This window comes from Astatotilapia calliptera, chromosome 11 (assembly GCF_964374335.1).
Source record: "Astatotilapia calliptera chromosome 11, fAstCal68.1, whole genome shotgun sequence".
Classification (NCBI taxonomy): Eukaryota; Metazoa; Chordata; class Actinopteri; order Cichliformes; family Cichlidae; genus Astatotilapia; species Astatotilapia calliptera.
In genome coordinates this window covers 29,251,164-29,270,827 of record NC_137432.1, presented here as the reverse complement: position 1 = coordinate 29,270,827, position 19,664 = coordinate 29,251,164, and the positions used below count along the sequence as shown (strand labels likewise).

General features: G+C 39.2%; 1 protein-coding gene and 1 long non-coding RNA gene across 3 annotated transcripts; both read left to right on the top strand.

Annotated features, from left to right (window-relative positions):
• The first annotated feature begins 6,982 nt into the window (after nucleotides 1-6,982).
• On the top strand, nucleotides 6,983-14,786 carry dhdds (dehydrodolichyl diphosphate synthase). 2 transcript variants are annotated; one of them, XM_026185020.2, is made up of 9 exons: nucleotides 6,983-7,069; nucleotides 7,459-7,528; nucleotides 8,259-8,375; nucleotides 8,471-8,613; nucleotides 9,772-9,888; nucleotides 9,975-10,076; nucleotides 10,189-10,303; nucleotides 12,472-12,579; nucleotides 14,061-14,786. In XM_026185020.2, the coding sequence occupies exons 2-9, from the start codon at nucleotides 7,466-7,468 to the stop codon at nucleotides 14,301-14,303; spliced, it is 1,008 nt and encodes a 335-aa protein (XP_026040805.1). In that variant the 5' UTR covers nucleotides 6,983-7,069; nucleotides 7,459-7,465; the 3' UTR covers nucleotides 14,304-14,786. The 2 variants fall into 2 exon arrangements, with proteins under 2 accessions (XP_026040805.1, XP_080164190.1); XM_080308064.1 differs by having other exon boundaries at nucleotides 7,060-7,349.
• Nucleotides 14,787-16,084: 1,298 nt separating this feature from the next.
• LOC145431838 (uncharacterized) lies at nucleotides 16,085-19,664 on the top strand. Its single transcript, XR_013912142.1, has 6 exons — nucleotides 16,085-16,362; nucleotides 17,736-17,753; nucleotides 18,086-18,115; nucleotides 18,449-18,496; nucleotides 18,613-18,669; nucleotides 19,012-19,664. It is a non-coding gene; the product is annotated as an uncharacterized LOC145431838 (long non-coding RNA).

Here is a 19,664-nt window from a genome sequence, read left to right as displayed (position 1 = left end):
GAAGGTGGAACTACACTGCAGATATGCAAATACAGCCAAATTATGTTTCACGTGTCAGAGACTGTGTGCTCTATGGAACGCCAGGACTGCCATAATGAATTAATTAAATACACCATTAAATAATTAATTAAATGTGGCAATAATTAATTAAAATTGGAATTAATTAATTAAATAAATAGTTATGATATATGTAATTAATTAATTATTGACACATTTAATTAATTATTTATGTATTTCACATTTTAATTAATTATTGACACATTTAATTAATTAATTATTGACATATTTAATTAATTATTTATGTATTTCACATTTTAATTAATTATTGACACATTTAATTAATTATTGACACATTTAATTAATTATTGACACATTTAATTAATTATTTAATGATATATTTATTTATTTCATTTTGGCAGTCCTGACGCCTGGCTCTCATCATGAAATAATTTTATCTGTCAGCCTCACCCATCAAACTCAGGGGGCGGGGTTAACGCTGATCGAGTCAAAACCATTGCTTTGGCCTGGTGGCCATTGTTTCTAGCACACAACAACCGGCATGTGGAAGCTAACAGAACTGAGCTTTGAAAAACCCTGTTTGTGTGTTACCAAATACCGTTTTAATATTTTTTTAGCCGAGAATGTAGTGGTTTAATCTTCATGTGTCTGGTCGGTTTGTCAAGATACAGCCTCTTTGCAAAAGTGTTTCGATGATTTCGGAGATGTCGTCCCAGTCTCACGGCAAAGCGTGGGATAGACCCGCTCGCCTCGCAAGCAATCCCACCGACAAAGCGCAGGCCCCGGTACACAGCTGTAGTAACCCCCGCTGACTTCTTTTACTGAGGTTATATTTATCGGTGTTTTATTTCCTGATGTTCTTATGTGTCCTACGTGTTTCAGTCGCCAATTCTGAATTATAACTAACATTAAAAACATGTTGTGGTGGGGCGTGGTCTGCGGGGCCGTGCGGACGCACCTGCACGGCATCCGCAATCACGCCCGCCGTGTTAAAACACGGGGACTCAGGGGTTGGTGGTGGTGTGGTGTGATGTGAATCAAATAAAGTTGGCTCTGAACGTCGCTCTGTGGTCCCGCCGTGCCTTATTCATGCCACATTGGTGCCGAAACCCAGGAGGCGGCATGGCGGGTACCTACCAGAGCCAGGAAAGGAAAGAGCTGGCCGAGATGGTGGCCGAAATAGCGGCCACCCAGCGGAAGCAGGCGGCGGAGGTGCGTCGCCAACAGGAGGAGCTGCGGCAGGAGAGCGAACGCCACCTGGGGAAGATGGCAGAGCTGGCAGCGCTGCTCTGGGCCTGGGCGCCACCCCCACAAGTGTGTCTCGAGGACAGTGGAGGAGCCGTGTGGGTCACCTCGGCAGCCGGAGGTGGTGGACGAGCCACGCGGGGGTCCGAGCCTGCCGGAGGAGGAGGAGGAGCAGCAGCCGGGTGAAGGGCTGCTCCTGCCGGGAGCGGTGGAGGAGCCGCTCCAATCGGAGGCCGAGGACGAGGCGGGCGAGGGTCTACACCTGCCGGAGGCAGAGGAGTCGCTCCACCCGGAGGGGGGCGAGGGGCGGTGCCTGCTGGGGGCGGAGGCGCAGTGCGGGGAGCCGCTCCAAACGGGAGTGGCGGAGGCGGTGGCGGAGCAGCTGTGCGGGGAGACGGAGGTCCCTGCTCCAGGGCAGCCTGTGCAGCCGGAGTTGGAGGCAGAGGAGCGGGACAGCCCCGCTAGGCCGGGGATCGGCGGGCTGGCTAGTCCAGCCTCGCTGCCACCAGTCGATTCTGCGCGCCTGGCGTCTGCCCAGCCGCCTGTGTGCAGGAGCACACGGCCATGCCGGTGGGGCCGTGTCCGCTTGCTACGCGGCCGACCTCCGGACCAGCTTCGTCGTTGCCGCTGGATGCGCGGGCGGCCACCAGAACGGACGCTTCCCCGTCGCTTGGTCGGGGGCTGGGGCGCCGATGTGTAGGGGCCGAGTCTCGCCCCAGGTCGCGGGGGGGAGTAGGTTTGGCCGGATCACTCCCCGGCCTCAATCGGGCGATGGGGGTATGTGGTGGGGCGTGGTCTGCGGGGCCGTGCGGACGCACCTGCACGGCATCCGCAATCACGCCCGCCGTGTTAAAACACGGGGACTCAGGGGTTGGTGGTGGTGTGGTGTGATGTGAATCAAATAAAGTTGGCTCTGAACGTCGCTCTGTGGTCCCGCCGTGCCTTATTCATGCCACAATGTTTAAGGAGGAGAGAGAGCAAATCTGTTTAACATCTGATCTTTGGGTTTTTGTTCAGTAATCAGCGTGACCTGTGTATAAACACATAAAAGAGATAACGTTGGTGTTTCCGTCATGTAGTAACTGCTGGCTTTAACTGTACAAAGGTTGTTCGACACTATGAAACACATACAGACTTCATGATGTTCGGCTAATATTTTTATTGTGAATATTAATCATGCTGACCTCGCTCTGTACACCACGCAGCGAGGTCAGCATATCCACGATATCCTCAGCTCCATGAGTTTCCCAGCTGACTATCTAACTGCCAACTATTCCAGAGACGTGAAAATATACAGCATAAAGAAAAGTGTAAGAGACTCAGCAGCAGATTAGAATTACAGTTATACATTTAATAAATCACCAAATGAATCCAAGAAACGAGCAAACCTGTTCCGACAATTTGAATTTGTATTCCCTCAGCTGCAGACTCGCTGCTGTTTAAATGTTTGAAAAGGAAGATTAGATATAAACAAACGTCAAACATAGACTCAGTCTGCCTTCACATTTGATATGAGGCCAGCACGTATAGTGGCCTCAGCAGGCTATTACTGAAATACACGTGCTATATCATAAACTATGATATAAACAGGGAGGTCCTATTAACATGTTTAGTTTTAAAGGACACCTTCCTGCCTTTAGTCTCATTCATGAGCAGTATTCGTTTTTTTCTAACATCCAGAAGTCTGCACAATGTGTTTCATAGTTTGTAACAAGCCTTTGACAGGTAAACATAACATGACCGAAAAAGCAAAAAAAAAAAGAGAGAGAGAGAGAGAGTGTTGATATAAGAAGAGAAAATTCTCTCAATTATGGAGACAGGCAAATGGTTCATTTATGTTTGATGTGTGTTTATTCCTCCTTAAATATCGTCGGTGAAGTTCGCCATGCACGTCAGATTTTCCTGCGCATTTTTATACCTCTGCCAACAGAGAGAGAAAAAAAATCACATTCTAACAGACAGCTGGTGCTTAGAATACAGTTGAATAACTATTAAAAAACAGATGATATTTAGATGATAGTTCAGTCTAACACATGTGCCAGTGAACCATTAAACGTCTGTGAAACTATGCAGTTATGAAACGTAACTTTAACCTCAGCCAAACCGATTTGCTCAGTTGTAAATAAAACAGCGAAGTAAACGTGACCCGACAGACAGAACCTGAGTGAATGAAGTCCAGCGTTTAACCACTGAGAGCTAAAACTCAGCTGAGGTTTGAAAGCTGTGTGCCGGTGATTGGACATCAGCCGCTGATGAAGCTGTTCGCCTATAAAGTGCTCTGTAAGGAAACGAGCTCCAGCAGCTCTGCGCTCGGGGAAAACACTATATTTACTTATCTTGTGCAGAAAAATGCGCTGACATTGCTTTATATCGAGCACCGGCTGCCCAGTTAAACTGTGACTATCACCAGGTAACGTAGGCGTGTTTCTTGAATTAGCAGCAGGTGTTAAACAGCTGACAGATGAGGAGGAGGATGCATGCAGGTAAACTGAGGGTCTGCTGAGCTGATCGCTGGTTTCGTGAGAAAAATGTCAGCTCGTTCTTTATGTTACAGAAGCACAGAGACACAAGACCAGGCGGAAAGAGACGATCGTTTGGTGAAAATGAGAATCTGCGAATGCAACATGTGGAACACGGAGAGTGGAATATGTAAACAAACCGGTTAATGTACCCCCTCGGTGCGCTCTGCATGCTAACTGTTAGCAGAGCTAGTGAAATCTCTGAAAACATCTGAGCACTTTTGCAAGCATGTTCTATGTTGACAACCTGACCAGACATACGGCGCGACATTCGCGGCTAAAACACTGTTAAAAGTGTAGCTGGTGACAGAAAAACGGGGTATTTTAAAACTACACCACCACCATTGCTGCCTGTGATTTGATCTGCATTCTGGGATAACTGGCTGCCCCAAGTCTACACAAGCAATCGATTATCTAGGATCGACCTGTTTTGACTTACTTTGCACGGCAACCAATCAAATGTTAGAGAAGCTGCATGGGCAGCGTTAACCCCGCCCCCTGAGTTTGATGGGTGAGGCTGACAGATAAAATTATTTCATGACGAGAGCCAGGCGCCGGGACTGCCAAAATGAAATAAATAAATATATCATTAAATAATTAATTAAATGTGTCAATAATTAATTAAATGTGTCAATAATTAATTAAAATGTGAAATACATAAATAATTAATTAAATGTGTCAATAATTAATTAATTAAATGTGTCAATAATTAATTAAAATGTGAAATACATAAATAATTAATTAAATGTGTCAATAATTAATTAATTACATGTGTCATAACTATTTATTTAATTAATTAATTCCAATTTTAATTAATTATTGACACATTTAATTAATTATTTAATGGTGTATTTAATTAATTCATTATGGCAGTCCTGGCGTTCCATAGTGCTCAACGCTGAGGTTTAAAACTAATGATCACTCGTCTTAAAAAATACAGCCAACATATTCTGAGTACATTTTAAAGGTGCTACATCAGGGGTTTGATCAGTTTAATCTCAAAGGGGGAAGATCAGTAAAATTATCTATAATAACAACCTAGAGCATAATAACCTATATATCTGCTGGTGTAAAGAAGTTAAAGAACATTGTGAAACACATTTATTCTAACATTCTTTTATGAAACAGATGATTGAAAGTCAAAGAGTTCTCAACTTCAAGACCTTTCCATCACATGCATCAACCAAAGCAGAAAGTGGACCATTTGGCTTCGTCATGTTCACATTAACAGCTATTGCAGTTGTGCCATTAGCAATCTTGAAATATAACATTTAACCTTAATTGATAAACTTGTCAACCTACATGCTTGATATGTGAACACCAAGTCTTTCACTTGTCTTTTTTCATCCTCTTTTAGAAATTGTCGCAGATCAGTATTGCCAACTATACATTTGTCTTGGTTTATGTTTATTTTAGTAAAGGAAAGGGCTTAATGATTAATTTATTGATCTGTAATTACAAATTTTATTGCTGTTACATATTTGCTTTTTGAGGCATTAATAACCATATTTTAATCTAAGTCTTTAATCCAATATTTATATCTAAGTCTTTAATGCTTTCATGGCTTGCCTTTGTAAAAAAAAAAAAAAAAAAAAAAGAAGAAGAAGAAGTAAAAGCACGAGAAAGAATACTTTATTTTTTAATAAATTACCATGGAGTTTTTATTCTTTCAGTCCTACATTGATTATTTTGTACAGGAAAAAAGAACAAATGTGCACATTTCCAATAAACTTTAGGGGCTAGAAATAAAGGAATGAATGAAAGGAATTGAACATTTGAATTCTTACAATACAATATTACAATAAGGGTTGATATATTTATGAGAATATCTAAAGAATTAAATGGGACAATGGATATTTATTTATTTATTTATTTATTTATTTTTTTATTATATTATTTTATTTTTATATATTTTTATATATATTATATTATAAAATATAATGGAAAACTGTTAAAAAAAACTGTTAAAAAAAAACCATTATATTTTTTCTCATGTCCCACACGTAGTTGGTTAGGTATGAAAATCACTTAGGGTAGTTGAAATTCAACATGCTGACATTTCAAATATATATTTTTTCCACTAATGACGTAAAACCTTGTTTTTAACTTGATCAATATAATAATGTAGCTGTATTATTATATCTGTAATATTGTATGAAAGTCTTGAATCACCGCTCAATTTGTATGTTTTTCTATGAAAATGTGAAATAAGTGCAACGATTTATTGACGCATGGAAAACGCATGGAAATCCAGCCCTTTAGGCAATGGAAGAGTTTGTACAGGTTTATGAGCCTGATAGTTATAATTGGGTAGGACCACCTTTATTTTCCAACACAGCCTGAACTCTGTTAGGCAAATATTCATGTAATTTCTTTAGTAGACTTCAGGAATAGTTCTCCAAGCTTCTTAAAGGACATTTTGAAGCTCTTCTTAAGATGTTGGCTGCTTTTTGTTCTGTTCTCTGTCAAAATATTCCCACACTGCATGGTGGCTCAAAAGTAGAGAGTACTTTTCTGCATTCATAATTGCATCAATTTTGACAAGATCCCCAACACCACTGGTTGCAATGCAGCCTAAAACTATAGCCTGCACCAGCAGATAGCTGCAGACTGTTGTACTGCTCTCACGACCTCCTCAGTACTGACAGTAATTTGAACCAAACATTTTATAATTGGATTCATCGCTCCATAACATCTGTTTCCATCGATTTTCAGTCCACTTCTTATATAATATGGCACACCTCCGCCTTTTCTCACTGTTTCCATTCGTTAAGAATGGCTTCTTGACAGCCACCCTTCCACTGACACGATTGCTGATGAGGTCTCAGTGAACAGTAAATGGATCAGCTGAAGGGCAAGGTGCATCTCTCAGGTCCAGTGTCAGGTGTTTGTTGGATTTTTTCCTATTTATTATTGGATTATTATATTACAACCCCCCCCACACACACACACACACACACTCTCAAACCCCATTGATGTCTTTGGCTTTTTATGTTCGATTTAATATTTTTTTAAAAAGACATTAAAAAGATATTAAAAATAATAGATTTTAATTTACTTGTCATCCCTTAGTTCATATTGTGGTGTTTTTACTTCAGTAAACGTTGAGAAGACCACTTCCCTTTAGTTAAGGAAATCACAGTCAGTCCTTTGATTGAAGCGTAGCGTGCGTCCATCCGCATGATTCAAAAATCTACTAACTGCTGACAGGAAGTCGTCAGCACGCTCATACGTCACTTCACTCCAATACGGAAGAGGTCGTCATCGTTAAGGCTGTGAGTTGGAAGGTATGTGAAATGTGATAAAACGATCGCAGTTTGTGAGTAGAACAGCTCGTGCTTCAGTAGTTTGAATGAATGAAGCACTGTATGTGTTTCCTGGGCAACGAGGGCGCCCGTCAGTCCTTTTCCAGTCTCGCGGCGGTTTAGTTCCCTGCAGGTCTCGTGAGCCGGGCTTGCAGTTAACGGTGAAATCCATAAGTGGCTGCAAATGTAATGCAATATCTTCTAAAAATGGGACGTTAATGTGGGAACCAGATGCCTTCCCTTTCGTGAAAGCTAAAACTTGGTGAAGTTTTTTTTTTCTTCTGGAAGAGGGAGTGTGTGCGGTAGGAGTGCTCATTGAATCCCCCCCCCCAACCACCTTTTTATAAATAAACCTTTCTGTCTTTCGGCAGCACGGATATGTCGTGGATAAAAGAAGGCGAGTTGTCCCTGCTTGAAAAGATTTCTGCCAATATACTAAAGGTAAGCTGTACGTTATAAGTTGGCTGTCTTTTCCAGCCTCGCTTTTGTCGGTCTTCTGCCTTTCTGTGACTCAAATCAAATCACTTTTATTGTCACATCACATGTGCTGGTACACTGGTACAGCGCATACGAGTGAAATTCTTGTGTGCAGGCTTCACAAGCAACAGAGGTGTGCAATATATAAGAAAGGGAATCTGAGAATTATACGAATGCATATATGTATACCAAATATGTGTGCCTTGACAAAAATATCAAGTATGTCATTTCAGAGTATCTGGATAGAAAATAGAGTGACAAACTGAGCCATTTAGAAAACATCAAACTATTTATTTATTTGTTTGACAAGGTTAAGATTCAGAAAATACCATAAAGAAAAGCTTACTACTAATAATAATAATAATAATAGTTCTTAATTAAATATCTAGGGGCATGAGCTGGTGCTATTGTCTGTAACCCCTGAGGGGGCCACAGGGAATGACTTATTAGTTATCGTTCAAAATGCAAACATATTAGTTGATGGTGATGAGGGGGGGTTTTTTAATCTGGAAATTGCTATTTTATTTAAATTTGAAATGTTTCGAAAAAAAGTTGTACGTGACATTTTTGTGATAAGATATCAGCAGATATCTACATAGCATTAGACAGTGTTGGTCTTTTATGGATTACCGTAGATTGCATTAATGCTTTTTCTTCTGCATTTCTTTGGACTCTTTTGACTGTTGTCTTTCAGGCAGGACCCATGCCTAAACATGTGGCCTTCATCATGGATGGTAATCGACGTTTTGCACGTAAGAAAAACATGGAACGGCAGGAAGGACACATGCAGGGCTTCAACAAGCTGGCAGAGGTGAGTTTGGGGGTTTCGGCTATAGGAAATGCATGTCACATGGGCAGAAACAAATTGATGATGTGTGTCAAAATGCTTCGTCTTCTCCACACCAGACACTACGTTGGTGCAAGCATCTGAACATCCCAGAGGTGACGGTGTATGCCTTCAGCATTGAGAACTTCAAGCGCACCGAAGATGAGGTGGATGGTTTGATGGAGCTCGCCAGGCAGAAGTTTGAAAGGCTGCTGGAGGAACAGTGAGTTTCGAGCTGAGTTTTCCACTTTGCTTGTGGTCACAGTTTGTACATCATATGATTCATTGCTTCCTTAAAGTAAAGTTTAGAAAGAGTGACTTGCAGCGCTCAAGCATAAATCTGAAGTTAAAGTAAATGAGGGTCTGTACATGAGAAAACAATTTTAAACCAGTTTTGACGACCTGTTTCCAGCAGAGGCACGAGATCCTTGGAGTTCACCTTTAGGGTGGGCTTGGATGGAAATCTGTTGTTAGTTGTTTGTTTGTTACTTTTGGTTCAGACAGACACAACAACAGTGTTGACACAGAAACATTTACTAATGCAATGCATCAGACACTGAGTCAGATGCAGTGTGCTAATGGTGGGATGGCCAAGAGGAAGCAAGGGAGTCCGTTATTTCCACTGGTCTCTTCAATAGTGCTTACTTTTTCACTGTAGTGCAGTATGTCAAGCTCAGACTAGTCAACTAACGTGGATTCTCTTTTCATTTTACTCTGTGGTCATTGTGGTGCATGTACTATTTATTTATTAAGCAGCTGATGACTGCTGCAGATACATTTTCAAGCTAAGGTGGAGGCCTGTTAGTCTGCAAGCCATTTCTCTCTGTTTCCACACAAGTATGAAATATTTTACAGCTGACTTATTTCTTCACTTTGGAGAAATAAAACAAAGAGCTTGCTGACTAATCCATTGCTTAATATTGCCCTTTAGTCTGTATTTGTTGCACACAAGACTGTGGTATAAGTAGCTCACTTGTTCAAATGCCATGTTTTGCTCCTTTTTTTTTTTTAATCTGAGTAACCTGTCTAAAGAATTTAACACTGTAAAAAAAAAAAAAAATCCCCTTCTATTGGATGTTGTATTATGTCTATCAAAATTTGGACAAATTTGTTTATGAGGCTGCTGGCTGTTTATGATACAAGGTTATTATTTTTCGAACGATTGACATCCTTATGACAAACCACTTTTGCACAGTGCTGGACAGCAGACTCTTTCAAGTCCACTGTACACACTGAGTACTCAAAATTCTCCGGAGTCTCCTTTGTGTTTTTCTGGGTAGAAAATGCAGACAGACAAGTTTCAGGATCCTGAGTAGTCTTTCTGTATATCCTGTTCATCTTCATGCTTTTCCTATAAATGTCTTTCGGTTTTGTTTTGCAGTGAAAATCTAGAGAAACATGGCGTTTGTATCCGAGTGCTGGGCGACTTGAATATGCTGCCACTTGACCTTCAACAGCTTATTGCCAAAGCCGTGTTCACAACCAGGAATCACAATAAGTATGCTTAGTAGCTTGTGTTTTTCATTGTGCATGATATCCTGTACATTAGAAGTGACCACAGCACCACAAATTCTTGTTTTGTAGGTGTTTTGTCAATGTGTGTTTTGCCTACACATCAAGATATGAAATCACCAATGCAGTCAGGGAAATGGCATGGGGAGTAGAGCAAGGCCTGATCAAAGGAAGGTAAACGAAACAGCAATGAGTTCATCTTGTCATCCTTTGTTAAATACTCTGTAGAAAGGTGTCCTGGAGAGCCATTGTGTTAACAAGCTGTTTGTGTTTCTGTGATGTGTAGTGATGTGTCGGAGGCATTGCTAAGTGAGTGTCTGTACAGCAATAACTCGCCAAATCCTGATTTGCTCATCCGCACCTCTGGAGAGGTGCGCCTCAGCGACTTCCTTCTTTGGCAGGTGAGAGTGAGATGGGTGTCATCAACAGCTAATAAAGTTCACCATACACGGTCCCAATCAAAAGTTTAATACCACTTGAAAAATGGCAAAAAATCATGTTTTGCATGGTTAGTTCTTAACAAGGTTCCAAGTAGAGCTTCAATATGCAACAAGAAGAAATGGGAGTGAGACACAACATTTTTTTTTGAGCATGCAAATGATTGAAAACAACGCTTAAAATGAAACAGGCTGTTTTACAGTTGATCAAAAGTTTAGGACCACATGCCTTTAAAAGGCCAAATCTGTGCAAAAATGAGGATTCATTGTCATTTTCTGTGAGGTAGTCACACTGTCGTCACGTTCTGATGGCAAAGGCAAAAAGAACCCTTTCCCTTTTTGAACGTGGTCAAGTTGTTGAACTGCATAAGCAGGGTCTCTCACAGTGCGCCATCGCTGCTAAGGTCGGATGCAGTAAGACAGTCATTTGGAATTTCTTAAACGATCCTGAGGGTTATGAAACGCAAAGGTCAAGTGGAAGATGATCCCGATGGTTTCCAACATTACTGCCGTGACAAGAGGTGTTTTGGATGAAAACGCTTGCATCAAGCATACCGCAACAAATTTTTGCATTAATCAATAATAACGGTGAAGCTACTCATTGCTGAGTTCATATTTGGAACTTTGATTTCTGTTTTGAGGTAGTTTATGTTTTTTGGTTGTGTGGTTTTTGGTTTTTTTTGAAGGTGTGGTCCTAAACTTGTGATCAGCTGTAAAACAGCCTGTTTCAGTTTAATCGCTGTTTTCAATTAGTTGCATGCTTAAAAAAAATGTTTTGTCTCACTCCCATTTCTTCTCGTTGTATGTTGAAGCTCTACTTGGAACCTTGTTAAGATCCAACCATGCAAAATATGATATTTTAGCCATTTTTCAAATGGTCTTAAACTTTTGATTGGGACCGCATTTCCCACAAACCTCATCTTCATTTAGACTGATTCTCTCCTATTGATCTCTAAGCAACTCTAACACTTACATCATATAAACTATCCAATCTTCCCTCAGCTCTTCAGTGAGGTGTTGTTGTTATAATTCATTTTAAAATTTTTAAATATGATCAATTTATTTGGCTCCGTACCACAGGGCTCTAAGGTGACTGCAGTTACTTACTACCTGTAAAGCATTCACTTAATCCAAATGTTTTAGCCACTTACAGGCCATCCTGGCCTTTATTTCAAATGCTCAAGAGTTCTTACAAATTAGTCATTTGCAATAATTTGCATAGGAATTGTTTGTTTGAACAATTCCAGTCAGGATGTCCCCAATTTGAGAATGTTGCAATATAAAGCCCATTGAAATGACTGTTGTTGCCAGCTGGTGCTGCATATATAAACTTGAATTGATTTACCCCTGAAGATAGGGCTGTTTTTCTATGAAACTATGAAAACAGCAAAGTAGGATTTCGATTTATGCTTGGTTGAGTCTTTAGGGATCATGATGATTTAGGAGCAGGGTTTTTCCTGGCTCCAAACGAAAATCTGAATACTGCTCAAGTATTGAGATGTACTACTTTATTTAATTTCTGGCCTTTTAATAAACATGTGTGTTTTATTCCAACCCCTTTTATCGCAAGAAAGGGCTTGATGAGTAATGTTTTTTTGTGAATTAAGAACAGAGTAACACTGGTGGTTGGACTTGTTTTGCAAGATGTATTGGTCATTCATGATGTTAACCTTCAAAGCTGTCTGTGAAAATAATCCAGCAAAACTGTCTGATGCCAAAAGAAACCAATCTGTGATGAGTGTTTCATTGTATGAGTACAGTTACAGTTTATATTTAATTCACTATCAGTGTTTTTATCTAGTGACCATCAGGGATGGTAAGTACTTGGGTTTTACGAGAAAAAAATAGTCTTGAACAGCTGAAACAGACTCCGAGAGAATTCTTTGTATCTCCTCTGACTTATCTTTCTATATATATCTTTAGTGATTTATTTGCACGTAAGATTTTCTTTCTACATTCCTTAAAGCCTGTGACAAGTCTCCCTTCCAGTTTGGGGGTGCAATCACTGAAAGACAGTATTAACCTAATGACTGGGTTACAGCACAAATTGTAAAAGCTTTATTTTGTTCTTCCAGTTTTTTCTCAGATACCCTGTAAACTTGTATTGGTTTTCGTGTGTGCTCTTTCTGCAGACCTCTCACTCCTGCCTAGTATTTCAGTCCGTTCTGTGGCCAGAGTACTCATTCTGGAACCTGTGTGAAGCCATTCTGCAGTATCAATTAAATCACAAATCCATCCAGGTAAGGATAATACTGAGACAGAATTAGGGTTTACTCACACTGTGTGAGCCACGCGGTGTGTCCGAGCGCATTTGACAAGAGTCATCACTCATGTTAGGTTAAGTAACTAGTTCAGGTTCACTCATGGAATTTCAGTCTTTTCCCAATTAAAGCTATCTCCATGAAAATCTGCATTTAGTGATGAATCTATAATGTGAGGGAACCCTGAGTCACAGCTTCCAAGAACTGCCCCAGTTAAACAAATGTGCTCTCCCAGAGTGATTTTCAAAAGCATGTGTGCACGTAAGAAAGAGGGAACGAACATGAGAAAGGAGTTTATTTGTTTAGACCAGGGATGTCAAACTCATTTTACATTGTGGGCCACATACAGCCCACTTTGATCCGAAGTAGGCTAGATCAGTGAAACTCACTATAAGAAAAAAGAAGTGCAGTCTCAACAGTATGTGTCAGTTTTTCGTGTTTAGTTTGAATACTCCATAGCTTTTTGTCCCCAGAGTTGGAAGGGCTGTGTAGAGTGAGGCAGTCGAAGAATACGGTGTGTTTTTGGGGTCATCATGTTTGTTATTTTTGGCCTCCTTTATTTCCTTGCTGGGAAGGATCTAAATGTGACTAAAGGTCCTGTATAACTAGAATAATATTATTTAGAAGCAGCACAAAAATGTACTTTCAGATGTCTAATATAACTGAACCATACCGCTCTTTTGGTTTTGAACCTAATTGGGCTTAGCTGTTTGGGTACTACTGTAGTTATGACCCCTGTCACCCACTGTCGGCCATGCTCTGCTTTTCATTAATGTGATGGCAGCTGACTGTGTCAGCTCCATGTTGCACCCTGGTCGCTGTTATGACTGACTCAAAGGCCGCAGCAAAGAAGAATAAAGAGAACAAATATTTATTTAACTTAATAGGAATAAATGTGTCAGTATCAGTGGCTTAAAGAGGTGTATGGACTTGTTGGCAAATATGTTCAAGTATAAGTGCAAACACAGGGAAGCAAGTGAGACACGGGGCATGGATGCGGTGCATGATTATGACTGCATGTCTTCCCTGCATTTTTGTGAGTTCTTTGGAACAGAACTTCCAGCTGCTCCACCCACCCCAAAGGGATCACTACAATGGAAAGATCCCCATGTTTGATTTGGCACAGAGGTTGCAATTTTTCTGATGAAACCCTCCATTTATCAGAGCTTTTGGACAAGCACTATGAGTATACTAGATTGTGACACGCTGGCACTTGGTTAGTTGTTTTGGAGAATCATAAGCAGCAATAAGCAGCTGTGTTATGCATCCCATATCTGAAAAGGGCTTATGTTTTGGCTGTGTGAGTTGCAGGTTCATCACTTGTTAACCGTAGCAATTAATGTAGATCAGTGTTACTTTGTGAAACAGTGTTGTTAAACAGGCAGAGAAAGATTAAAGTAACTCCTGTATCTATGTATATATTTAAATGTATGTCTAATTTGGTGTGTTTGTTATTACAGAAAGCTAGAGACCTCCATCGAGAGCATCAGGCTCTGCAGCAGCTAGAAGCAGATCGTGCTTGTGTAGCAGAGCTCTTGCAGCATCACAGCAATGGAAAGCCCGTCGATAGCCAGAGAAGACAAGAGGCGCTACTACACTACACTTCCTGCCGGGAAGAACGAGTTCGAGACTTCCTAAAAGCACTGAAGCACAAAAGAGACTCTTTCTTTTCTGACTTATGCAGTGAATCCTTGTTGGCCTAAGAATACATAGAAGAACAAATCCTCTGAAGCGGGGACGAAGCCTCTCCTATGTCCTCTTCCCAAAAGGGCTTCTGTGGAAAAGGGAAGAGCAAGCAGTAACTGGGAGCGGTTTTATTTTGTTGCTGATTCATATAAGAGGGCAGTTTTACCCCTATGGGGCTGTAGAATAATCCTGCTATTTATGATTGTAGATTTAAAAACTCTAATAGGTGGAAATGACTGGTCAAGATGTAGTTAAATCATCGTATAAACTGTCAGTTAAATGCATGCCGTTGAACGGAAGGTCATTTTATGTGAGTGAAAGCCACGGATCCTGTGTTTCGGTTCCAAAACATTCGTCCACAGAACTTTTAAATTGTTGTTGAAGCATAAAGTGTTGTTTGTTGACTGTGATTTTGATTACATAACTATATTTTGACCAGCTTTCTGGAACAAAATAAAATGATTACTGTATGTCAGATATGATTAAATGATGTGAAATTCTCTGTTTTGTACTTACATACTACAAGTCTAAGCTTTTGTCTCCATTTGGCTTCCAAAATATGGTTATCTATTGTCTTAACTTGTGCAGCAAAAAATATGTGTGTGGTCCATGCTGCTGATATATATGGACTCTCAGGGGGAAAACTGGTGATGGTGTTTTATTGGATTAACGAGTCGTTTTTGCAAGTAGATGACTTTCAGCACATAAAACTGTACCGATATAATTTCTGCTGCTACCTGTTGGAAGTATTGAGCCTTAAAGCTTATCAACTACTAATACGCTATGTATTGCAAAAATTTAAATAACTGCTTGTAATTGCTATTCTGCATCTCAGTTGGTGGTATAACACAAGGAAAGAACCACTTTTACTTTTTTCCAGCTTGATGTTTGTTGGGTTTTGTTTATTTGGGAAAAAATTGAAGAAAAAATGTCCCAATTTTATCCAAGAAGTCCTCAGTCTTTAAATCACAAACTCAAATGCAAGACATCTCTTCATCAAATCATCATATTTGGATCTTGTCCCTCCAGAGGAAACACTTCTAGGAACCAATTTTATTTAACTTGCATCATCTATACACTGACAGAAGAATTGATAAACTTTGGTAGAACTAGAAACACCATACTATAAACATACTGCCCCACAAAAATATGCTTATATACACATACATAGGTATAAGCATGAATTTATACTACTCATCAGGCATACAGTCCTGGAATATTCTGGAATATTACTACTAATGCACAGACATGTGAACAGTATTTTAGTGTTGAATAGGTATCCTACTTTTAGCTATTTAATATATAGTCAGACAGCTTAAAATCCACTAAACATCTACCAGTTACAAATTGTATATGTCTGTATTAGTATTTCTTCACACAACGCTTGGTTTGACCCTCAATCCCTCAGGTAATAATAATAATAACTAAATGTTGATTTTTGGTTTTACACAGGGCTAAAATTACAGTCTTACATGCCCAAGCCAAATAGACATTCATCCACCACAAGCTGACAGAAAGCACCATAGTCTAATCTTCACCCGCGACCGTATTTTGCCTCAAAGCTATGACATCAAACAACGTGATTGGTCAGTTGCAACGCGGGGATATTAGATACACCATAAAATTTGGTTCTGGCGGACTTTGTGAGCAAAAATTGTTCAGTTTATTCGATAGACGGTGAGAAAAGGTGCAACGACTTTGACGCGCCATTATCTGCGTATTTATTTTTTCGGTACAGCAGAACGAATCAGTCGTTCATACAGCGCCACCCCGCGACTATAATCCGTATTCCTTCAAGTTGCCGTCTGCCTTTTTAACAAATGGGAGGCGCCTCCAACCCACGTGACGCCTTTCTATCCAATGGCGAGATTCGAAACACAAAACTGGTTCAAACCGGTTTCGTTCTTATATTTCAGTGTATAAACTACAAGAACATTCGTTTGCATTATACATTCGCCATTTTCCGCTGTGCGCGCTTGGTTGGCGTCTGTTATCGCTTCGAAAAAAGCCATTTTCGCAGCTGTATTTTCCTGACGTTTTTCTTCGTTTCCCGCTGAGAACATGGGCAAAGCAAAGGTAAAAAAAACATGAATTTAAATTTAATTTAAGTCTGTGCACTGGAATCGTTTTCGTAGCATTAAGTTAACACAAGACTGCGCCTGATATTTCTGCTTAAGAAGAACGTCATCATCCCTAACAAGCGTTTTAGCAATGGCGGTCTGACAGTGGAGAGGAGCGCAAGCATCCTCCCACTCGTCGAAAACAAAAGTTGAAATTTTTGCTCATGGTTTTAAATTATTCTTATGAGTTAAACGCGCACAGTTGCGTGTATTTTTGTAAATTTTTTGTCTTCCAGCGCCAAACTCTGGTTAGTCCAGCCGTTGACATTGCGTTGTGCAAAATTTCTGACACCATCTTTTTTCCCCCCCTCTCTTTGGCAGTAGGCAGGGCACAAATCTTGCTGTTGTAAACGCAGTAACAAACTTTCGATATGGACAATGACTGTTTTTCTTTATTCTTTTTCTCAACCTGCGCGTCGATGCTTGAATGCATAACTTGGGATCCGAATTAATGAAGATAAATATGAACTGCGCCGTTATCAAGCAATCAAAATAAGCTCGAACGCAGGCTGCAAATTTGAGGAAGGAGTTGGGGGAGGGGAGGTGGCGATTATTATTTTTTTCCGCTCAGGTTTTGAATAATATGTGCCAGCCTGGTTCTTGCATCGTCGTTTGAAATGGGTTTGTTAACAGTAGTAAATATTTATTAAAAACGTCAAACGCGATTGGATTGCAGTTTGCAAGTGCGCAGCAGGAAAAAACGTATAAATACAAAAATAAGATTTTTTTTTTTTTTGCACATTTGTGTGCGTTTTATCGTATTTTCAACACATTAATTTAAGGTGCAGTGAGTGGCCATACTATTAAAAAAAATGCATATTTAACGATTTAAAATTAAATTATCACAACAGGATTGTTTGGGGTGTTTTTCGATGAAAATCTCAGTCTCATCCGTGATTTTTTTTTTTTTTTTTTTTTGTCTTCCTTGAAACCTCTTCAGGCATTCGTTGAGCTCCATTTGTCGTAGGTACAGATTAGTAAAGTAGTAATCTTATCAGTTTCCCAACAGCTGTCTGTAGGCGCGCACTGATACAAAACAAAGGAAGCTGTCAGGGCGCCAAGGCGGTGTCATGGTGACAGGACTGCCCAAATTTGAATTCAAATATGCGCGGGAAAGCTCTTTGTGAACTTGAAAAATCAAGAGCAGTGTTAAAAAAATGTAACATATATATTAGATCTTCTGTGAACATTTTTATATTAAAACAATGTAAAATAGTGCACACAGAAAATAAAAAAAAACGTTTTGTGCTATTTAAATCTGTATTTATTATTATTATTATGTAGTTTTACTTTTCAGTTTGTAATGTTTTCCCCTTCCTTGTCTTACAGGCACCTGCTTCCTCTGAGGTTTGTCTAAAATGAATATATTTTTATATTGTGTTGATGCAGCAGTTGCATTTAGAATTTGTGGATAAATGCTTGTTTTTGATGTATCGTTTGTATGTTTTTTGCCACTGATATAATATATTTTGTGCCCTTATTTAGGATGATGAGTGTTGTACTTAGTTAATATATTTATTCAAACTCTACTCCCATTTTCATCTCTTTTTTTTGCTTTTGTTTTAACTTACTTTTTGCAATTGCATACTCTTTAAAGGTCATGTATAAACAAAGCTATTAATATTGATGCAAAATAAGACACTGTTTGTTTTAACTTTCACTTCCTTGTGGCTCTACAGCCTAAGAGAACCTCTGCACGGCTGGCATTAGTAAGTTCTTTTTAAACACAATTAAGCATTTTTAGATGTACTCAGTATATTTAATGTGCATTATCCTGTCGTTTTTGTTAAATGTTCACTATTTTTTGTAAGAAGCAACCACTTGAAGTTGAAGTAGTCTATCATGTGTGTATTAAATTTAAATTTTACATTTTTTAAGAATATATTAAAGGTTCTCTTACACTCTTACCTAATGTGACATGAGGATGTAGCCCATGATCAAGAAGTTTATTAACTTGTAATAAGCTTTTATTACCTAGGATTTCACGGATCTATATTCTGTTATCTCAAACTGATTTAAATATCTTCTTTCTTGTCTTGTAGAAACCGAAACCTGCGGCAGTGGAGGCTAAGAAAAAGGCTGTTGCAAAGGTATTGAACCAAAATCTTGCACACTTACTATGGGGGAACAGCTCTGTAAGATGTTTGCCACATGTTTGCTTGATTCATTTCTGTGATTAATTTGTTACTATCATTTTATTTTCTAGAGGGCACCCAAAACAAAGAAAGCCAAACCCGCTGAGAATGGGAGCACCAAGGCTGAGGTTTGTTTCTGTTACACTGCAAATTAATAAATGTTACATCAAACAGATGTTCTTATATTTTCCAGGTCGTTTCTCCTTTTTTATGTTATCTTAACTTATTTGCTTTAATTGTTCATGAGTTTAAAGATTAAATGAGTAAAAAAAGAACTAGATATTAAAAAAATGATGTGTGTGAGTTCTGGAAACCTGTGAGGCAGTTACTGTTTTATTTGTTCTCATAATGGATAAGTGTTGCAAGGACTCCTTTTAATATAATCAATAAAATTAAGAATAAGTTGTCATGTGACTAAAACAATGCAGTTGACATTGCTGTTGGCGTGTTTTTTGTTTTTCTGTCCGCAGGAGCCCAAGGCTGAAGCCACTGAAGCCAAATGAATAGTGGTTGATGTGCTCACTCTGTGTACTTGGTGATTGTACAGTTTTAAATAAGTATTTTTTACCAAGTTTTATATTACAAATGTCATTTATAGTTTTGTTTTTGGCTTGCACTTGATGTAACAAAATTTTGTTTTCACATTCATATCCATTTTATATCAATTTTAAAAACGGATACCGTCCATATCCTGTAGTCGTGGCATTTTTTTTAGTTTGTCTAATCCAGATTTGTTTTAAACTTCTAAACAACAGATGTAACAGCTTTTCCAACAAGTTGGATTTTGAATCTAATTGTAAACATAAGGCAGCTAAAGCATAAAATCTTGCAGGAGAATATGAATTTGCCGCTTATCTCCTTGTAGTTTAATGTTGAACTAATAAAATTATTGCTTTCCAAATGTTTTAAAAACATTGTATGTTGATGTAAAATGCTACAGACAAAAAAAAAGAATACTGTTATTAGGTCAAAAAAAATGTTTAAGTTTGATGCGTCCCAAAAAAATGGCTGATGTGAACCCAGTCATCTGATAAAAACTTCTGTTAAGTTATGTTTCTGTTTTCTGCTTTTCTGACTCCAATGGTTGATCTTAATGTTCTTGAATAAAAATTTTCAAAATGTC

What these genes read in the sequence shown, in the direction of transcription:
- dhdds (XM_080308064.1), top strand. Translation starts at nt 7,135, where the DNA reads ATGAATGAAGCACTGTATGTGTTTCCTGGGCAACGAGGGCGCCCGTCA. An exon ending in TTTCTGCCAATATACTAAAG is followed by an intron (nt 7,529 to 8,258) that starts GTAAGCTGTACG and finishes GTTGTCTTTCAG; the next exon opens with GCAGGACCCATGCCTAAACA. An exon ending in ACAACCAGGAATCACAATAA is followed by an intron (nt 9,889 to 9,974) that starts GTATGCTTAGTA and finishes CTTGTTTTGTAG; the next exon opens with GTGTTTTGTCAATGTGTGTT.